Source organism: Scyliorhinus torazame, chromosome 4, assembly GCF_047496885.1.
Source record: "Scyliorhinus torazame isolate Kashiwa2021f chromosome 4, sScyTor2.1, whole genome shotgun sequence".
NCBI classification, from domain to species: Eukaryota; Metazoa; Chordata; class Chondrichthyes; order Carcharhiniformes; family Scyliorhinidae; genus Scyliorhinus; species Scyliorhinus torazame.
Window position 1 is genome coordinate 206,227,823 of NC_092710.1, and position 21,005 is coordinate 206,248,827.

At 49.0% G+C, this 21,005-nt stretch overlaps 1 protein-coding gene across 5 annotated transcripts in view; it reads right to left on the reverse strand.

Moving 5' to 3' along the window:
- LOC140410710 (ectonucleotide pyrophosphatase/phosphodiesterase family member 3-like) overlaps positions 1-21,005 on the reverse strand; it is a 280,597-nt gene that overhangs the window by 190,388 nt on the left and 69,204 nt on the right. For all 5 annotated transcript variants that reach the window (XM_072499147.1, XM_072499148.1, XM_072499151.1 and 2 more), the window contains 2 exons: positions 17,981-18,106; positions 3,511-3,571 (listed from right to left, as the gene is read on the reverse strand). In XM_072499147.1, coding sequence (XP_072355248.1) covers positions 3,511-3,571; positions 17,981-18,106 — 187 coding nt within the window. The remainder of the gene's footprint in view (positions 1-3,510; positions 3,572-17,980; positions 18,107-21,005) is intronic.

Sequence of the window (21,005 nt, forward strand, 5' to 3'; positions counted from 1 at the left end):
GCTGAGAGGTGGCAAATGGAGTTTAATGTAGAGGAGTGTGAGGTGATTCACTTTGGAAGGAATAACAGGAATGCGGAATATTTGGCTCATGGTAAAGTTCTTGGAAGTGTGGATGAGCAGAGGGATCTAGGTGTCCATGTACATAGATCCCTGAAAGTTGCCACCCAGGTTGATAGGGTGGTGAAGAAGGCCTATGGAGTGTTGGCCTTTATTGGTAGAGGGATTGAGTTCCGGAGTCAGGAGGTCATGTTGCAGCTGTACAGAACTCTGGTACGGCCACATTTGGAGTATTGCGTACAGTTCTGGTCACCGCATTATAGGAAGGACGTGGAGGCTTTGGAGCGGGTGTAGAGGAGATTTACCAGGATGTTGCCTGGTATGGAGGGAAAATCTTATGAGGAAAGGCTGATGGACTTGAGGTTGTTTTCGTTGGAGAGAAGAAGGTTAAGAGGAGACTTAATAGAGGCATACAAAATGATCAGGGGGTTGGATAGGGTGGACAGTGAGAGCCTTCTCCCGCGGATGGAAATGGCTGGCACGAGGGGACATAACTTTAAACTGAGGGGTAATAGATATAGGACAGAGGTCAGAGGTAGGTTCTTTACGCAAAGAGTAGTGAGGCCGTGGAATGCCCTACCTGCTACAGTAGTGAACTCGCCAACATTGAGGGCATTTAAAAGTTTATTGGATAAACATATGGATGATAATGGTATAGTGTAGGTTAGATGGCTTTTTGTTTCGGTGCAACATCGTGGGCCGAAGGGCCTGTACTGCGCTGTATTGTTCTATGTTCTATGTTCTAACTGTGATCTGATAGGTATGACCAGGGATCGAGCTATTTCATTTTCCCTTTTTTTTAAATTTGGAGTACCCAATTAATTTTTCCAATTAAGGGACAATTTAACATGGCCAATCCACCTACCCTGCACATCTTTGGGTTGTGGGGGCGAAACCCACGCAAACACGGGGAGAATGTGCAAAGTCCACACGAACAGTGACCCAGAGCTGGGATCGAACCTGGGACCTCAGCGCTTGAGGCTGCAGTGCTACCACTGCGCCACCGTGCTGCCCTTTCATTTTCCCTTTTAATTCTTTCTGGGTGATCCTCAGGCCGGATTCTCTGGGTGGTGGAGCCTCCCGTTCCACAAGAAAAGTCACCTTAAAACACATGTCTACTCCGGGAGGCTGCCCTCCAGCTATTAAATGCACTGGGAAGCAATATTTGACTCGAGGTAGGCTTTCTGCCCCCACCTGAGGAGAAAGTCCTACCTCTGAGTGCTGCCAGTCAATATCTTTGGCCATAAGACCAGAAGACTGAGGAGCAGAATTAGGCCACTCAGTCCATCGAGTCTGCTCCGCCATTCAATCATGGCTGATATTTTCTCATCCCCATTCTCCTGGCTTCTACCCATAACCCCTGATCCCTTTATTAATCAAGAACCTATCTAACTCTGTCTTAACGACACTCAATGAATTAGCCTCCACGGTCTTCTGAGGTACAGATTCACCACCCTCTCTGTCCTCCACATCTCTGTCTGAAATGGAATTGTACAGGCCCCTTTGCGGCTGCAAAGCTGCTTTAGTCTGAAATTGTGTCCTCTGGTTCTAGTTTTTCCTACAAGTGGAAACATCCTCTCCACGTCTACTCTGTCCAGGCCTCGCAGTATCCTGTAAGTTTCAATAAGATCCCCCCTCATCTTTCTAAACTCCAACAAGTACAGACCCAGCGTCCTCAATCGTTCCTCATACGACAAGCTTTTCATTCCATGGATCATTCTTGTGAACCTCCTCTGGACCCTTTCCAAGGCCAGCACATCCTTCCTTAGATGCGGGGCCTAATACGGCTCACAATACTGCTAACGGGGTCTGACCAAAGCCTTATCAGCCTCAGAAGTATATCTCTGGTCTTGTATTCTAGTCCTCTCGACAGGAATGCATTGCATTTCCCTTCGTAACTGCCGACTGAACCTGCACCTAAGCTCTCTAGTCGCAGCAGTGCCAGCAAGAACTGTGGCCACAACAGGAACTGCAACAGTCCCTAAAGAAGAACCAGGAGCCAGAGGACTAAAGTTGGGGGTGTCTCAACATGGCCAGGATCAGAGACAAAGGGGCGTGTGTGACATGAGGCAAGGGGTGTACAGGCCGGTAGGATATCTGGGTTGTGGGTCGGGGCAGTCCTTGTGGGAGGAACTTCCTTTCATAAAAGGGAGCCCATGAAGGAAACACTCTCCCTTTCCTTTCCTGCCCAAGGAACTTGCAGGATTACCTTTTTTGCCCATCGCTGACCTCATCCTGCCAGTGTAAATTTGCAGCCGGGCAGGAAATGATCCTTAAGTGTACATTAATTGGCTTCTTGAGAGCTTCAATTGGCACAAGGGCAAACATAATACCTGAGGTTTGTGCACTGCCCATTAAATTGCAGACTGGTAGGTGGCAGGAAAGGAACCCATGGAATTTTAAAGGCCCCTTCACGCCTGCAACCTTAAAATTCCGCCTACAATTCAACAGCCATAGGTCAAGATAAGAGAAGTGTCAGAATCATTCATCCTCCTCTCCCTCTGCATCGGGCAGTAATTAATCTCTCCACAGCATCTTCCTTAATGGCCCAGCCAAGATATTGTGCAAGATTCTCCATAGCCCCGTGCCGTATTCCCGTTTGACGTGGGGGCGGAGAATCGACTTTTACGCCCACATCGGGCCCGGCGCCGCTCCTGTGATTCTCGGAGAATCGCTCGCCCGCGAATCACGACACGCGGCTGATGGGCCATTGCCAGAGGCTCTCCCAGCGATACTCTGGTCCCGACCTGCCGAGTTCCTGCTGCCGTGGGCAGGTCGGGACTCATGCGCGGTGGCTGCGGACTCAGTCCACAGCCACCCTGGTGGGTGGGGGGGCGGGGATATCAAGCACCGGAGGGGGGGGCCTTATGGGCGGCTGGGGCAGCAATCAGGTGGGTCAGATGAAGCGACGCGGGGCTGATCGGTGGACCTTGTTTCTTGGTCCTGGTCCGTAGTCCGAGTCCACCATTGTGCTCGGTGAGGCCACCGGAGGCCGCCGCTGTGCGCATGTGCAGACTCGAAACCGGAGGTACGGGGGCCCACATCCGCAGCTAAAGCTGCAGGAATCACACCAGGTCCCTGCCAGCCCCCTGATGGTAAACAACCACCACAAGTGAGAGAAGACGGACGGTGGGATGTCTGAGCTGAGATTCCGAACTCCTGCCGCTTGCAGGGGAGGAGCGGGAGCAGGCTCTATATGTTTTTCAGGAAAGTCTGGAGTGAAACGCCAGCGTTTTTACGCCAGCGTGGGGACACAGCCCATTTTTGGAGAATCCAGTCCATTGAGTTCAGCACCTAAGCCTTGAGGCAGGCCATCAAAATATGCACGTACTGCAAGATAGAGATAGCCAAACTTATAAAATGTTGTTCATTAGATTGCTCCGAATCAGGCTTCATGAGCTCCCTATAAATTGACCTCCAATATTTAATCTGTCAGAAATGTACGAGTCCTACCCTTCTGGACACTGGGGTATGTCATCATCTTCACAGTCATCCTGCAGCCAGCTTTTTTCACCTATGAAAAAATATATAAAAGTAAACAATTTAGGAGATTCCATAAATGTATTTCTGAAAATAAGATCTTTCTCAGACAAACATATCTCTGCACTATTAAGCTCAACAATGATTTGCACCAAACAATTCCTGTTCATTATTGAAATAGAATCACTTAAGTTTAACCATTATGGTAAAAATTAAATTATATGTAATCACCGATACATGACAGGATGTTTCAGATAGCGATTAGAAAGAATACTTTAATTTAGAAAATATTTCAATCTTGCCATCAAATATCACAGTGTATCCATTGTCCTTTCACAGAACGGTTTTATCTGACTTGTCTCCTTCTCATCTAATCTACTGCCGTTTAACTTTCCACCTACTGCTGAAGCAGGAAGAAGATCGCAACACTGTTTTAAAACAAGGTAATAGCATCAGCATATTTACAACACACAATCATTTCTGTGCAGATATACAGAAATAATTATTCCATGGAATTACTTAAGATGGAATTCTGAAAACACTTTGGGGGCGATTCTCCGATATTGAGGCCAAGTGCTCGCGCCGTCGTGAACGCCGTTTCACGACGGCGCAAACAGGGCCCGGACACAACCTATTCTGGCCTCCACAGGGGGCCAGCACGGCGCTGGAGTGGTTCACTCCGCTCCAGCGTCCTTACGCAGCGCCAAATGGGCGCCGCGCCAACCCGCGCATGCACGGGGAACGCCTTATGCACACCGGCCCCTCACCAACATGGAGCCGGTGTTTTGGAGCCGCATATGGAAGGAGGTAGGCCCGGTGGGGGAGGCCGGCCCACCGATCGGTGGGCCCCGATCGCGGGCCAGACCCCATCGGAGGCCACCCCGGTGAAGGAGCCCCCCCCCCCCCCACACTGCTATGAAGTTACTGTGAAAAGCCCTTCGTCGCCATACTCCGGCGTCTGTTCAGGTACACAGAGGGAGAATTCAGAAAGTCCAATTCACTTCACAGCACGTCTTTTGGGACTTGTGGGAGGAAACCAGAGCACCCGAAGGAAACCCACACAGACACGGGGAGAACGTGCAGACTCCGCACAGACAGTGACCCAAGCTGGGAATCGAACATGGGACCCTGGAGCAGTGAAGCAACAGTGCTACCCACTGTGCTACCGTGCCGCCCGTGGCTTCAGTGATGTCATTGTGTGGGTGGAGCTGGGCTGTTGCTCGGTGAGTGGATCTGTGAGTTTTTACTTTCGCTTTGAGTTTGAACTGGTTGAAAGAGGTGTCTCTCTATCTACATTTTAAAAGCTGTTTCCAGACTGCTTGAAAACTTAAAAGAGATAATTGCTTTCTGGAAGGAATTGAAACCTGCTGTTTGAAAATAGGAACAGAGTATCAATAGCAAGTCTTATACCAGTGAGAATGCCGTGTGCTGGGCCACACCTTTGAAAAGGGGTTCCTGGTTTCACTTGGATTTTGTTATTGAATTGGCACTGAAAAATAAACAAAAACCACACCATCACAATCATCTTGATTGCCTGATTCGCCAACGACAATGGAAGACCCTCCCATCTTGTCAAGTCCGCTTTCACCCTCCCCACCAAACTAGTAAAATTATAGTTACGGAGCCCCCTCCCCCCCCAATCCCGTGCCATCTGCACCCCCAAGTATCTAAAGTGGGTCACTGCCCTACGGAACGGCAGCCCCCTCCCCATCCCCACCTTCACCCCCGGTCGGGACACCACAAAATATTTGTTTTTGTCCAAATTTAGCTGATACCCCGAAAAAGACCCAAACACTCGGAGCAGCTTCGTTATACCTCCCATCGACGCACTTGGTTCCGACATGTACAACAACAAATTGTCTGCGCACAAAGATACGCTAAGTTCTAACCCCCCCCCCCCAACCCCCTGCACTATCCCCAGTCACATCCCCAAACTCCTCAACGCGATGGCCAAACGCTCAATCGGAAGCGCAAACAACAAGGGGGGGCAGTCCCTCGGTGTAGAGCAAAATACCCTGAACCCGTACTATTCATGCGGGCACTTGTCCTCGGCTCCCTGTATTGTAATCGTACTGTTATGGGCCAGGGTTTAGAAAACTCCAAAGTATATTATGGAGTTCACCTGACCTACAACCGTTTATTGAATGTGGCTAGGATGGGCACAAGAGCCTGCCTTTCAGCTGTTATTCAACAGAGTTCTTAGTCGCTTTTAATCAAAAAACAAGCTTTATTCTATGAATTTAGTTAACATTTGTATAAACACACACAGTAAGAATTTTTATCAACTACAAACATAAGGACCCCACACAGCTATAGTAATCTCTGTATAACCCTTAATGAATTCCCCCTTAACTGTTCCAAACAAAGAACAAACAAAGAACAAAGAAATGTACAGCACAGGAACAGGCCCTTCGGCCCTCCAAGCCCGTGCCGACCATGCTGCCCGACTAAACTACAATCTTCTACACTTCCTGGGTCCGTACCCTTCTATTCCCATCCTATTCATATATTTGTCAAGATGCCCCTTAAATGTCCCTATCGTCCCTGCTTCCACTATCTCCTCCGGTAGCGAGTTCCAGGCATCCACTACCCTCTGCGTAAAAAACTTGCCTCGTACATCTACTCTAAACCTTGCCCCTCTCACCTTAAACCTATGCCCCCTAGTAATTGACCCCTCTACCCTGGGGAAAAGCCTCTGACTATCCACTCTGTCTATGCCCCTCATAATTTTGTATACCTCCATCAGGTCTCCCCTCAACCTCCTTCGTTCCAGTGAGAACAAACCGAGTTTATTCAATCGCTCCTCATAGCTAATGCCCTCCATACCAGGCAACATTCTGGTAAATCTCTTCTGCACCCTCTCTAAAGCCTCCACATCCTTCTGGTAGTGTGGCGACCAGAATTGAACACTATACTCCAAGTGTGGCCTAACTAAGGTTCTATACAGCTGCAACATGACTTGCCAATTCTTATACTCAATGCCCCGGCCAATGAAGGCAAGCATGCCGTATGCCTTCTTGACTACCTTCTCCACCTGTGTTGCCCCTTTCAATGACCTGTGGACCTGTACTCCTAGATCTCTCTGACTTTCAATACTCTTGAGGGTTCTACCATTCACTGTATATTCCCTACCTGCATTAGACCTTCCAAAATGCATTACCTCACATTTGTCTGGATTAAACTCCATCTGCCATCTCTCCGCCCAAGTCTCCAAACAATCTAAATCCTGCTGTATCCTCTGACAGTCCTCATCGCTATCTGCAATTCCACTAACCTTTGTGTCGTCTGCAAACTTACTAATCAGACCAGTTACATTTTCCTCCAAAGGCGTTTTTTAAGGAGGTGGAGGGGATAATTACCTTGTTTATTGGCCGGGGGGGGGGGGGGTAGCTAAGATTAGGAAGGTGCTGTTACGGAACTTCCGGGTGCGGCGATGACCAGCTGAGTCGCACGTTTCGGCAGCTCCCGGTGAAACGGACTTTTGGGCTCTTGATAGGAGCCCCAACGGCAATTTTGACGGCTAAAAACACTGTGCGGTAAACCAGAAGGGAATCCCCCCTGGATACGGATGGAAAAAGGAGGAGAAAGTGGCCGGATTGCAGTGGATCCTTTAGAACAGCGGCAAGGAAGGCAAGCAAAAACCAAGATGGCGTCGGAAGGTGGCAGTTTAACATGGGGCCCTGAACAACAAGAGTTCTTGAAATGCTGTGTGGAAGAGCTCAAAAAGGAAATGAAGAAAGAGCTGTTGGCCCCGATACTACAGGCGATCGAAGGGCTAAAGGAGGAACAAAAGACCCAGGAGAGGGAGCTTCGGGTCGTGAAGGCAAAGGCAGCCGAGAATGAGGACGACATACAGGGCCTGGTGGTGAAGACGGAGACGCATGAGGCACATCAGAAACAATGTGTGGAAAGGTTGGAGGCACTGGAGAACAACGCAAGGAGGAACAACCTGAGGATTCTTGGTCTTCCTGAAGGTGTGGAGGGAGCGGACGTCGGGGCATATGTGAGCACGATGCTGCACTCGTTAATGGGAGCGGAGGCCCCGGCGGGTCCGTTGGAGGTGGAGGGAGCATACCGAGTGATGGCGCGAGGGCCGAAAGCAGGAGAAATTCCCAGAGCCATAGTGGTGAGATTCCTCCGTTTTAAGGATAGAGAAATGGTCCTTAGATGGGCAAAGAAAACTCGGAGCAGTAAATGGGAGAACGCGGTGATCCGCGTTTATCAAGACTGGAGTGCGGAGGTGGCGAGAAGGAGGGCGAGCTTTAATCGGGCCAAGGCGGTGCTTCATAAAAAGATAAAATTTGGAATGCTGCAACCGGCAAGACTGTGGGTCACATATCGAGGGAGGCACCACTACTTTGAGACGGCGGATGAAGCGTGGACTTTTATTGTGGAAGAAAAACTGGAATGAGCGGGTTATTAAAAAGAACGTTTGAACAGAGTGGTGGGGCAAATGTGGGGGGCAAAGAGGGGGGTTAAAAAGGGGGGAAAGAGGAGTTTTATGTACTAATCCTGCGATGTGGTAACTTTTCTCTCTCCCACAGGTGGCGATGGGGGGAGGAGGGGAGGTGGAGGAGATGGGGCGTTGGCCATTGGGGGCGGGGCCAAGGGAGAAGCGCGGGCTTGGTTCCCGCGCTATGATAATCATGGCGGGAATAGAGAAGCAGGAAGGAGGGGGCGTCGCACGGTGCGAGCCGAGGTCGGCCAGAGTTTGCTGACTTCTGGGAGCAACATGGGGGGAGTAATTACGCTAGCGGGGGATCTAGCGGGGGGGGGGGGGGGTGGGAGGGGGGAATTACTGGGTTGCTGCTGCTGGGGAGAGGGGGAGCTGGTATGGGAGGGGATGGGCGGGGGGGCACCGCCTGGGGGAGATACAGCTGCGTGGGAACCGGGTGAGGAGCTGGAAAAAGGTGATGGCTAATCGACGGGGGGGGGGGGTAGGAAGCCCCCCAACCCGGCTGATCACGTGGAACGTGAGAGGGCTGAACGGGCCGATAAAGAAGGCACGGGTACTCGCACACCTTAAGAAACTTAAGGCAGATGTGGTTATGTTACAGGAAACGCACCTGAAACTGATAGACCAGGTTAGGCTACGCAAAGGATGGGTGGGGCAGGTGTTCCATTCGGGGCTAGATGCGAAAAACAGGGGGGTGGCTATATTAGTGGGGAAGCGGGTAATGTTCGAGGCAAAGACTATAGTGGCGGATAAGGGGGGCAGATACGTGATGGTGAGTGGCAAACTACAGAGGGGACGGTGGTTTTGGTAAACGTATATGCCCCGAACTGGGATGATGCCAATTTTATGAGGCAGATGCTAGGATGCATTCCGGACCTAGAGATGGGAAAGCTGATAATGGGGGGAGATTTTAATACGGTGTTGGAACCAGGGCTGGATAGGTCGAAGTCCAGGACTGGAAGGAGGCCGGCAGCAGCCAAGGTACTTAAAGATTTTATGGAGCAGATGGGAGGTGTAGACCCGTGGAGATTTAGCAGACCTAGGAGTAAGGAGTTCTCGTTTTTCTCCTATGTCCATAAAGTCTACTCGCGAATAGACTTTTTTGTGCTGGGAAGGGCGTTGATCCCGAAGGTGAGGGGAACGGAGTATACGGCTATAGCCATTTCGGATCACGCTCCACACTGGGTAGACTTGGAGATAGGGGAGGAAACAGGAGGGCGCCCACCCTGGAGAATGGACATGGGACTAATGGCAGATGAGGGGGTGTGTCTAAGGGTGAGGGGGTGCATTGAAAAGTACTTGGAACTCAATGATAATGGGGAGGTCCAGGTGGGAGTGGTCTGGGAGGCGTTGAAGGCGGTGGTTAGAGGGGAGCTGATATCAATAAGGGCACATAAAGGGAAGCAGGAGAGTAAGGAACGGGAGCGGTTGCTGCAAGAACTTTTGAGGGTGGACAGACAATATGCGGAAGCACCGGAGGAGGGACTGTACAGGGAAAGGCAAAGGCTACATGTAGAATTTGACTTGCTGACTACGGGCACTGCAGAGGCACAATGGAGGAAGGCACAGGGTGTACAGTACGAATATGGGGAGAAGGCGAGCAGGTTGTTGGCACACCAATTGAGGAAAAGGGGAGCAGCGAGGGAAATAGGGGGAGTGAGGGATGAGGAAGGAGAGATGGAGCGGGGAGCGGAGAGAGTGAATGGAGTGTTCAAGACATTTTATAAAAAATTATATGAAGCTCAACCCCCGGATGGGAGGGAGAGAATGATGGGCTTCTTGGATCGGCTGGAATTTCCCAAGGTGGAAGAGCAGGAAAGGGTGGGACTGGAAGCACAGATCGAGGTAGAAGAAGTGGTGAAAGGAATTAGGAGCATGCAGGCGGGAAAGGCCCCGGGACCGGATGGATTCCCAGTCGAATTCTATAGAAAATATGTGGACTTGCTCGCCCCGGTATTGACGAGGACCTTTAATGAGGCAAAGGAAAGGGGACAACTGCCCCCGACTATGTCTGAAGCAACGATATCGCTTCTCTTAAATAAGGAAAAGGACCCGCTACAATGCGGGTCCTATAGACCTATTTCCCTCCTAAATGTAGATGCCAAGATCCTGGCCAAGGTAATGGCAATGAGAATAGAGGAATGTGTCCCGGGGGTGGTCCACGAGGACCAAACTGGGTTTGTGAAGGGGAGACAGCTGAACACGAATATACGGAGGCTGTTAGGGGTAATGATGATGGCCCCACCAGAGGGGGAAACGGAGATAGTAGTGGCGATGGATGCCGAGAAAGCATTTGATAGAGTGGAGTGGGATTATTTGTGGCAGGTGTTGAGGAGATTTGGTTTTGGAGAGGGGTATGTTAGATGGGTGCAGCTGTTATATAGGGCCCCAATGGCGAGCGTGGTCACGAATGGACGGGGATCTGCATATTTTCGGCTCCATAGAGGGACAAGGCAGGGATGCCCTCTGTCCCCATTATTGTTTGCACTGGCGATTGAGCCCCTGGCGATAGCGTTGAGGGGTTCCAAGAAGTGGAGGGGAGTACTTAGAGGAGGAGAAGAACACCGGGTATCTTTGTATGCGGACGATTTGCTACTATACGTGGCAGACCCGGCGGAGGGGATGCCAGAAATAATGCGGATACTTGGGGTGTTTGGGGATTTTTCAGGGTATAAATTGAACATGGGGAAAAGTGAGTTGTTTGTGGTGCATCCAGGGGAGCAGAGTAGAGAAATAGTGGACCTACCGTTGAGGAAGGTAACAAGGGACTTTCGTTACCTGGGGATCCAGATAGCCAAGAATTGGGGCACATTGCATAGATTAAATTTAACGCGGTTGGTGGAACAAATGGAGGAGGATTTCAAGAGATGGGATATGGTATCCCTGTCACTGGCAGGGAGGGTGCAGGCGGTTAAGATGGTGGTCCTCCCAAGATTCCTCTTTGTGTTTCAGTGCCTCCCGGTGGTGATCACGAAGGCTTTTTTTAAAAGGATTGAAAAGAGCATCATGGGTTTTGTGTGGGCCGGGAAGACCCCGAGAGTGAGGAAGGGATTCTTACAGCGTAGCAGGGATGGGGGGGGCTGGCACTACCGAGCCTAAGTGAGTACTATTGGGCCGCTAATATTTCAATGGTGAGTAAGTGGATGGGAGAGGAGGAGGGTGCGGCGTGGAAGAGATTAGAGAGGGCGTCCTGTAGGGGGACTAGCCTACAGGCTATGGTGACAGCCCCATTGCCATTCTCACCGAGGAACTACACCACAAGCCCGGTGGTGGTGGCTACACTGAAGATTTGGGGACAGTGGAGACGGCATAGGGGAAAGACTGGAGCCTTGGGGGGGTCCCCGATAAGAAACAACCATAGGTTTGCCCCGGGGGGAATGGATGGGGGATATGGAATGTGGCAAAGAGCAGGAATAACGCAACTGAAAGATCTGTTTGTGGATGGGAAGTTCGCGAGTCTGGGAGCGCTGACCGAGAAATATGGGTTGCCCCAAGGGAATGCATTCAGGTATATGCAACTGAGGGCTTTTGCGAGGCAACAGGTGAGGGAATTCCCGCAGCTCCCGACACAAGAGGTGCAGGACAGAGTGATCTCAAAGACATGGGTGGGGGATGGTAAGGTGTCAGATATATATAGGGAAATGAGGGACGAAGGGGAGACTATGGTAGATGAACTAAAAGGGAAATGGGAAGAAGAGCTGGGGGAGGAGATCGAGGAGGGGCTGTGGGCAGATGCCCTGAGCAGGGTAAACTCGTCGTCCTCATGTGCCAGGCTAAGCCTGATTCAGTTTAAGGTATTACACAGGGCGCATATGACTGGAGCACGGCTCAGTAAATTTTTTCAGGTGGAGGCTAGGTGTGCGAGGTGCTCGAGAAGCCCAGCGAATCATACCCATATGTTTTGGTCATGCCCGACACTACAGGGGTTTTGGATGGGGGTGACAAAGGTGCTTTCAAAAGTAGTAGGGGTCCGGGTCGAACCACGCTGGGGGTTGGCTATATTTGGGGTTGCACAAGAGCCGGGAGTGCAGGAGGCGAGAGAGGCCGATGTTTTGGCCTTTGCGTCCCTAGTAGCCCGGCGCAGGATATTGCTAATGTGGAAAGAAGCCAAGCCCCCGGGGGTGGAGACCTGGATAAATGACATGGCGGGGTTTATAAAGCTAGAGCGGATTAGGTTCGTCCTAAGGGGGTCGGCTCAAGGGTTCACCAGGCGGTGGCAACCGTTCGTCGAATACCTCGCAGAAAGATAGATGGAATGGAAAATAGAAGGCAGCAGCAGCAGCCCAGGATCGGGGGGGGGGGGGGGGGGGGGGGGGTGGAGGAGGATCCAGAAGGACTCTCAGGGTTGTTAATATATACTGTATAATATGTATAGGTCGTTGCGACAGATAATTATATATTGGACTGTTAAATTATATTTTTGGAGAGTGTTACTTGTGATAAGGCAGTTGCCAATTAGGGTTAGTTTTCATTTTTGTTATTTATTATTGATTCATTCATTTTCTGTTTATAAAATAGGTCATTGTTATTTGTGTTGTTATAATATTGTGTAAAGGATGCACAATGTACTGTGTTGGTTGACCAAAAATTTTCAATAAAATATTTACTAAAAAAAAGGAAGGTGCTGTTACAGAGAGGACGGCAGTCGGGGGGGGGGGGGGGGGGGGGGGGGGGGGGGTTGGGTCTCCCCAACTTACTGCATTATTACTGGGAGGGGAATGCTGAAATGGTGAGGAGCTGGGTCAGAGGGGGGTACTCCCAGTGGGTTAGAATGGAGTCTGTGTAGGGATTGGGTTTGAGGGCATTGGCAACAGTGCTGCTCCCGATGGCCTCAGGAAAATATTCGGGGAGTCCAATGGTCGTGGCAACGTTGAAGATCTGGAGGCAGTTGTGACAGTACTTTAAGTTGTGGGCGGGGTCAAGGGAAATTCCGATTCGGGGGAACCATGGGTTTGAGCCAAGGAAGTGAGATGGGAGATTTCGGAGGTTAGAGGAGAGGGGAGTTAGGGTATCTGTTTCTGGGGGGCTGGTTTGTGAGGCTGGAGTAGCTGGGGGAGAAATATGGGTTGGGGCAGGGGTAGATGTTTAGATATATGCAGGTCCGAGACTTCGCCAGGAAGGAGGTACAGAGCTTTCCAGTGGCATCGGTCCCCACATTGTTGGAAGAGGTACCGACGACAGGGGGAATGGAGAAGGGTGAGGTGTTGGAGATTTATGGGGTGATTCTGGGGGAGGACAAGGTATTGTTGGAGAGCATTAAGGCGAAGTAGGAGGAAGAGTTTGGGGAGGGCATGGACGAGGAGTTGTGATGTGAGGTGCTCCGGAGAGTGAATGCCTCAACTTTATAGAGTGCACCTCATGAGAATGAGGATGAGTAGACACTTTGGATTGGAGGGGGGGTTGGAGGATGTTTGTGAACGGTGCGTAGTGGCCCTGCAAATCACGTTCATATGTTTTGGTCCTGTCCAAAACTGGAGGTGTTTTGGCAGGAAGTCTTCAGGGTCATCTAGAAGGTGATGCACCTGAGGCTCGAACCAGGTCCCTTAGAAACCATATTCGGGGTGTCGGACCAGCCGGGTTGAAGGCGGGTGCGGAGACAAATGACTTTGCATTCACCTCGCTGATTGCCCAAAGGCAAGTCTGATGGGGTGGAAGTCAGCTTCTCCACCCTGTGCCTCGGCGTGGCGGGGGACCTACTCGAGTTCTTAACGCTCGAGAAAGTGAAGTTTGCGTTGAGGGGAAGGATGGAAGGGTTCTACAACTCATAGGCTTTGTTTATCATGCTTTTTCAAGAATTGGTTGACATCGATCATCAGGCAGAGAGGGGAGTTGGGAAAGTAGTTTTTTGGTGATTATGTACGGTATGATGGTGGATTTCTGATTCTTTTTCTTTCGGGTTCTGTATTTAAAATTTTGGGTGCTGTTTGGGAGTGGGTGGGATAAAGGGAATGTTGGTCAGGGGATTGCCATTGTATTTGTTATTGTTGATTATTTGTTGGTGGGTGTATATTTGATAAACATGTGATAAAGGAGGGAAATAAAAATATATATATTTTAAAAAGTATGGTGCCCAAAACTGGGCACATCTGGAAATAGAACATAGAACATAGAACAATACAGCGCAGTACAGGCCCTTCGGCCCACGATGTTGCACCGAAACAAAAGCCATCTAACCTACACTATGCCATTATCATCCATATGTTTATCCAATAAACTTTTAAATGCCCTCAATGTTGGCGAGTTCACTACTGTAGCAGGTAGGGCATTCCACGGCCTCACTACTCTTTGCGTAAAGAACCTACCTCTGACCTCTGTCCTATATCTATTACCCCTCAGTTTAAAGTTATGTCCCCTCGTGCCAGCCATATCCATCCGCGGGAGAAGGCTCTCACTGTCCACCCTATCCAACCCCCTGATCATTTTGTATGCCTCTATTAAGTCTCCTCTTAACCTTCTCCTCTCCAACGAAAACAACCTCAAGTCCGTCAGCCTTTCCTCATAAGATTTTCCCTCCATACCAGGCAACATCCTGGTAAATCTCCTCTGCACCCGCTCCAAAGCCTCCACGTCCTTCCTATAATGCGGTGACCAGAACTGTACGCAATACTCCAAATGCGGCCGGACCAGAGTTCTGTACAGCTGCAACATGACCTCCCGACTCCGGAACTCAATCCCTCTACCAATAAAGGCCAACACTCCATAGGCCTTCTTCACAACCCTATCAACCTGGGTGGCAACTTTCAGGGATCTATGTACATGGACACCTAGATCCCTCTGCTCATCCACACTTCCAAGAACTTTACCATTAGCCAAATATTCCGCATTCCTGTTATTCCTTCCAAAGTGAATCACCTCACACTTCTCTACATTAAACTCCATTTGCCACCTCTCAGCCCAGCTCTGCAGCTTATCTATATCCCTCTGTAACCTGCTACATCCTTCCACACTATCGACAACACCACCGACTTTAGTATCGTCTGCAAATTTACTCACCCACCCTTCTGCGCCTTCCTCTAGGTCATTGATAAAAATGACAAACAGCAACGGCCCCAGAACAGATCCTTGTGGTACTCCACTTGTGACTGTACTCCATTCTGAACATTTCCCATCAACCACCACCCTCTGTCTTCTTTCAGCTAGCCAATTTCTGATCCACATCTCTAAATCACCCTCAATCCCAAGCCTCCGTATTTTTTGCAATAGCCTACCGTGGGGAACCTTATCAAACGCTTTGCTGAAATCCATATACACCACATCAACTGCTCTACCCTCGTCTACCTGTTCAGTCACCTTCTCAAAGAACTCAATAAGGTTTGTGAGGCATGACCTACCCTTCACAAAGCCATGCTGACTATCCCTGATCATATTATTCCTATCTAGATGATTATAAATCTTGTCCCTTATAATCCCCTCCAAGACTTTACCCACTACAGACGTGAGGCTCACCGGTCTATAGTTGCCGGGGTTGTCTCTGCTCCCCTTTTTGAACAAAGGGACCACATTTGCTGTCCTCCAGTCCTCTGGCACTATTCCTGTAGCCAATGATGACATAAAAATCAAAGCCAAAGGTCCAGCAATCTCTTCCCTGGCCTCCCATAGAATCCTAGGATAAATCCCATCAGGTCCCGGGGACTTATCTATTTTCAGCCTGTCCAGAATTGCCAACACCTCTTCCCTACGTACCTCAATGCCATCTATTCTATTAGCCTGGGGCTCAGCATTCTCCTCCACAACATTATGTTTTTCCTGAGTGAATACTGACGAAAAATATTCATTTAGTATCTCGCCTATCTCTTCAGACTCCACACACAATTTCCCATCCCTGTCCTTGACTGGTCCTACTCTTTCCCTAGTCATTCGCTTATTCCTGACATACCTATAGAAAGCTTTTGGGTTTTCCTTGATCCTTCCTGCCAAATACTTCTCATGTCCCCTCCTTGCTCGTCTTAGCTCTCTCTTTAGATCCTTCCTCGCTACCTTGTAACTATCCATCGCCCCAACCGAAACTTCACACCATCTTCACATAGGCCTTCTTCTTCCTCTTAACAAGAGATTCCACTTCCTTGGTAAACCACGGTTCCCTCGCTCGACGCCTTCCTCCCTGTCTGACCGGTACACACTTATCAAGAACACGCAGTAGCTGATCCTTGAACAAGCCCCACTTATCCAGTGTGCCCAACACTTGCAGCCTACTTCTCCACCTTATCCCCCCCAAGTCACGTCTAATGGCATCATAATTGCCCTTCCCCCAGCTATAACTCTTGCCCTGCGGTGTATACTTATCCCTTTCCATCATTAACGTAAACGTCACCGAATTGTGGTCACTGTCCCCAAAGTGCTCTCCTACCTCCAAATCCAACACCTGGCCTGGTTCATTACCCAAAACCAAATCCAACGTGGCCTCGCCTCTTGTTGGCCTGTCAACATATTGTTTCAGGAAACCCTCCTGCACACACTGTACAAAAAATGACCCATCTATTGTACTCGAACTATATCTTTTCCAGTCAATATTTGGAAAGTTAAAGTCTCCCATAATAACTACCCTGTTACTTTCGCTCATATCCAGAATCATCTTCGCCATCCTTTCCTCTACATCCCTAGAACTATTAGGAGGCCTATAACAAACTCCCAACAGGGTGACCTCTCCTTTCCTGTTTCTAACTTCAGCCAATACTACCTCGGAAGAAGAGTCCCCATCTAGCATCCTCTCCGCCACCGTAATACTGCTCTTGACTAGCAGCGCCACACCTCCCCCTCTTTTGCCTCCTTCTCTGAGCTTACTAAAACACCTAAACCCCGGAACCTGCAACATCCATTCCTGTCCCTGCTCTATCCATGTCTCCGAAATGGCCACAACATCGAAGTCCCAGGTACCAACCCACGCTGCCAGTTCCCCTACCTTGTTTCGTATACTCCTGGCATTGAAGTAGACACACTTCAAACCACCTACCTGAACGCTGGCCCCCTCCTGCGACGTCAAATCTGTGCTCCTGACCTCTATACTCTCATTCTCCCTTACCCTAAAACTACAATCCAGGTTCCCATGCCCCTGCTGCATTAGTTTAAACCCCCCCAAAGAGCACTAACAAATCTCCCCCCCAGGATATTTGTGCCCCTCAGGTTCAGATGTAGACCATCCTGTCTGTAGAGGTCCCACCTTCCCCAGAAAGAGCCCCAGTTATCCAAAAATCTGAAACCCTCCCGCCTGCACCATCCCTGTAGCCACGTGTTTAAATGCTCTCTCTCCCTATTCCTCATCTCACTATCACGTGGCACGGGCAACAACCCAGAGATAACAACTCTGTTTGTTCTAGTTCTGAGCTTCCATCCTAGCTCCCTGAAAGCCCGCCTGACATCCTTGTCCCCTTTCCTACCTATGTCGTTGGTGCCAATGTGGACCACGACTTGGGGCTGCTCCCCCTCCCCCCTAAGGACCCGGAAAATACGATCCGAGACATCACGTACCCTTGCACCTGGGAGGCAACATACCAAACGTGAGTCTCTCACGCTCCCACAAAATCTCCTATCTGTGCCCCTGACTATAGAGTCCCCAATTACTAATGCTCTGCTCCTCTCCCCCCTTCCCTTCTGAGCAACAGGGACAGACTCCGTGCCAGAGGCCCGTACCCCATGGCTTACCCCTGGTAAGTCGTCCCCCCCACAAGTATCCAAAGCGGTATACTTGTTTCTCAGGGGAACGACCGCAGGGGATCCCTGCACTGACTGTTTTTTCCCAGTCCCTCTTACAGTTACAACTTACAGTTATCAATTCAGGAGTGAGATATATTGGAACAAGGACTGATAGATAACTAGTAATTTCTTGAGGAAGGTACAGATCAAACAATTGGTTTAATATTTGAGAAGCTTGAACACAGAATATATGCATTTAACATTAACACGAGTTGAAATTGCAAGGGTGCGTTTAGTTCATTTCCTTTAATTTAGTTTACTTTCTTTCTAAAGTCATGATATATGCAAGGACATTACCTTTGCAGATACTGTTGTAATTAGTGCAGCAATCTTCATTCTGACTGCAATCATCAGAGCATGAGCAGCCATTTTCTGTCAAGCGCCTCTCACCACAACGCAATGTAGTACATGTCCAGGGATTATCTAAAACAAATCATAAATAAATTTAGAACATACAAACCTATTCCACAACTGAATCCAATTTTGCTCACCACAATTCATAGTAGAGCGTTCTCGTGATGCTGCAAGTTGTGACATAACGACAGCCTATATTTATACGGCACCTTTAACGTAATGAAACATCCCAAGATGCTTCACAGGAACATTATCGAACACAGGATGACACTGAGCCACATAAGGAGATATTAGGTCGGAGGACTAAAAGCTTGGTCAAAGAAGTATGTTTTAAGACATGACTTAAATGGGGAAAGTGAGACAGAAAGGCAGAGAGATATAGGGTGAGAATTCCTGAATTTGGGGTTGAGACAACTGAAGCACGGCCACCAACAGTGGAGCAATCCCAATTGGGAATGCACAAAAGGCTAGAATTAGAGAAACACAGTTATCAAAAAGGTTTGTGCAGTTTGAAGAGATTACAGGGAGTGGTGAAGCCTTTGAGGGATTTGAAAACAATGATGACATTTTATACCAGGTAAATGCATTTGAATCCAGTCAGGTTGATGAAGAAATTCTCCCTTAATGGCACAATGAATATTTGCTGAGCTACTCAAGGCCAGGCAGCATCATGGTCAGACAGGGAAGGGGATAGTAGATGCCACTGTAATTTCGCTCTCTCTCTCCAATTTAGGAGGAAATAAAATTTCACCCACTACATCCGGTGGATTTTTGTGCAAATTGAAGTGAGCAGTTTAACCAGTCAATAATTGCTGCCAAAATACAGTAAATATGTGTAGGCTTTGGCAGAGGAGATGAGGTCAACAAAAAGGGGGGAAAATAAGTTGGGAGTAGGTGGATAAACATTGCTCTGAACAGTAAGGCAACCACATCTGAAACACAACCCAAGTTCCATTGGATCCAAAATTCTTTATTATTAATAATAATAATAATAATCTTTATTGTCACACGCAGGCGTACATTAACACTGCAATGAAGCTACTGTGAAAAGCCCCTAGTTGCCACATTCCGGCGCCTGTTCGGGTACACAGAGGGAGAATTCAGAATGTCTAAATTACCTTACAGCATGCCTCTTTGGACTTGTGGGAGGAACCGGAGCACCCGGAGGAAACCCACGCAGACACAAGGAGAACGTGCAAACTCCGCAAGCCTGGGACCCAGGGGCTCTGAAGCAACAGTGCTAACCACTGTGCTATTGTGTCACTTTTCGGTGCTTTTACAGAGGCCACAGGGTGATGACTATGGGAAATCAAATCATTTGGATTGGTCGAGTTTGTTTTTCATTTACGGGATGTGGGTGTCGCTGGTTAGGCCAGTATTTATTGCCCATTCCTAGTTGCCCTTCAGAAGGGCGGCACAGTAGCACAGTGGTTAGCACTGTTGCTTCACAGTACAAGGGTCCCGGATTCAATTCCCACTTGGGTCACTGTCTGTGTGGAGTCTGCACGTTCTCCCCGTGTCTGCGTGGGTTTCCTCCGGGTGCTCTGGTTTCCTCCCACAAGTCCTGAAAGATGTGCTTGTTAGGTGAATTGGGCATTCTGAATTCTTCCTCTGTGTACCCAAACATGCGCCGGACTGTGGTGACTAGATTTTCACAGTAACTTCATTGGTGTTAGTGTAAGCCTACTTGTGACAATAATTTAAAAAATTAAAAGATTAAAAGGTGGTGGTGAGTTGCCTTCTAGAACCACTGCAGTCCTTGAGGTGTAGGTGCACCCACTATGCTGTCAAGGAGGGGTTACAGGATATTGCCCATCGATAATGAAGGAGCGACAATATATTTCCAACTCAGGCTGGTGAGTGGCTTGGAGGGGAATCTCCAGGTGGAGGGGGTCCCAGGTATCTGCTACTCTTGTCTTTCTAGGTGGTAGTGATCATTGGTTTGGAAGGTGCGGTCGAAGGAACCCTGGTGAGTTACTGCAGTGCATCTTGTAGATGGTACACAATGATACCACTGTTTGTCAGTGGTGGAGATTTGAATGTTTGTGGAAGGAGGAGCAGGCTGCTTTGTCCTGGATGGTGTTGAGCTTCTTGAGTGATATTGAACCTGCACTCATCCAAGTGGAGAGTGTTACATTACACTCCTGACTTGTGCCTTGTAAATGGTGGACAGGCTTTGGGTGATCAGGAGGTGAGTTACTCACCATAAGATTTCTAGCCTTTGACTTGCCCATAGTATTATTATGGATAGTCCCATTCACTTTCTGATCAATGGTAACCCGCAGGATGTTGATTGTGGGGGATTCAGCGATGCTAATGCCATTGAATATCAAGGTGCTGTGGTTGGATCCTCTCTTGTAGGAGATGGGCATTTCCTGGCACTTGTGTGGTGCGAATATATTTGCCGCTCGTCAGCCCGAGCCTAGATATTCTGCAGGTCTTGTTGCGTTTGAACGTGGACTGCTTCATTATCTGAGGAGTACTGAACATTATGCCGTCATCCACAAACATCCCCACTTCTGATCTTATACTGGAAGGGAGGTCATTGATGAAGTATCTAAATATGGTTGGGCCTAGTGGGGATTGTTGTCTTCTAATGTGGCAGCAGAGAGGTTTCATCTACATCTTTCAATCCCCATAACTGTCTTGGCCATCCCTCATAGACTTTGGATGAGGAAATGTCATCCACACGCAAAAACAAGCATGCAAAGAGTAACCTCCACGCCTGACTAAGACAGAAATACTGGGTGAATTCTCAGCCTCCCCAGCCGCGTGTTTCTCAGCGGCAGGCTGTCACTGTAATGACAGAATGGCTCAGAAACCCATTCACTAATGAAGTAAAAGATGCCAAGGACTGTTCCATACTAGTTGATTTAACACCAGATGTGACTCATGTGGACCAATTAACATTAATTTCAAGGTATGTGACCAGTGCTGGTGAAGCTCTAGGGTGATTTCTTTGTTTTGT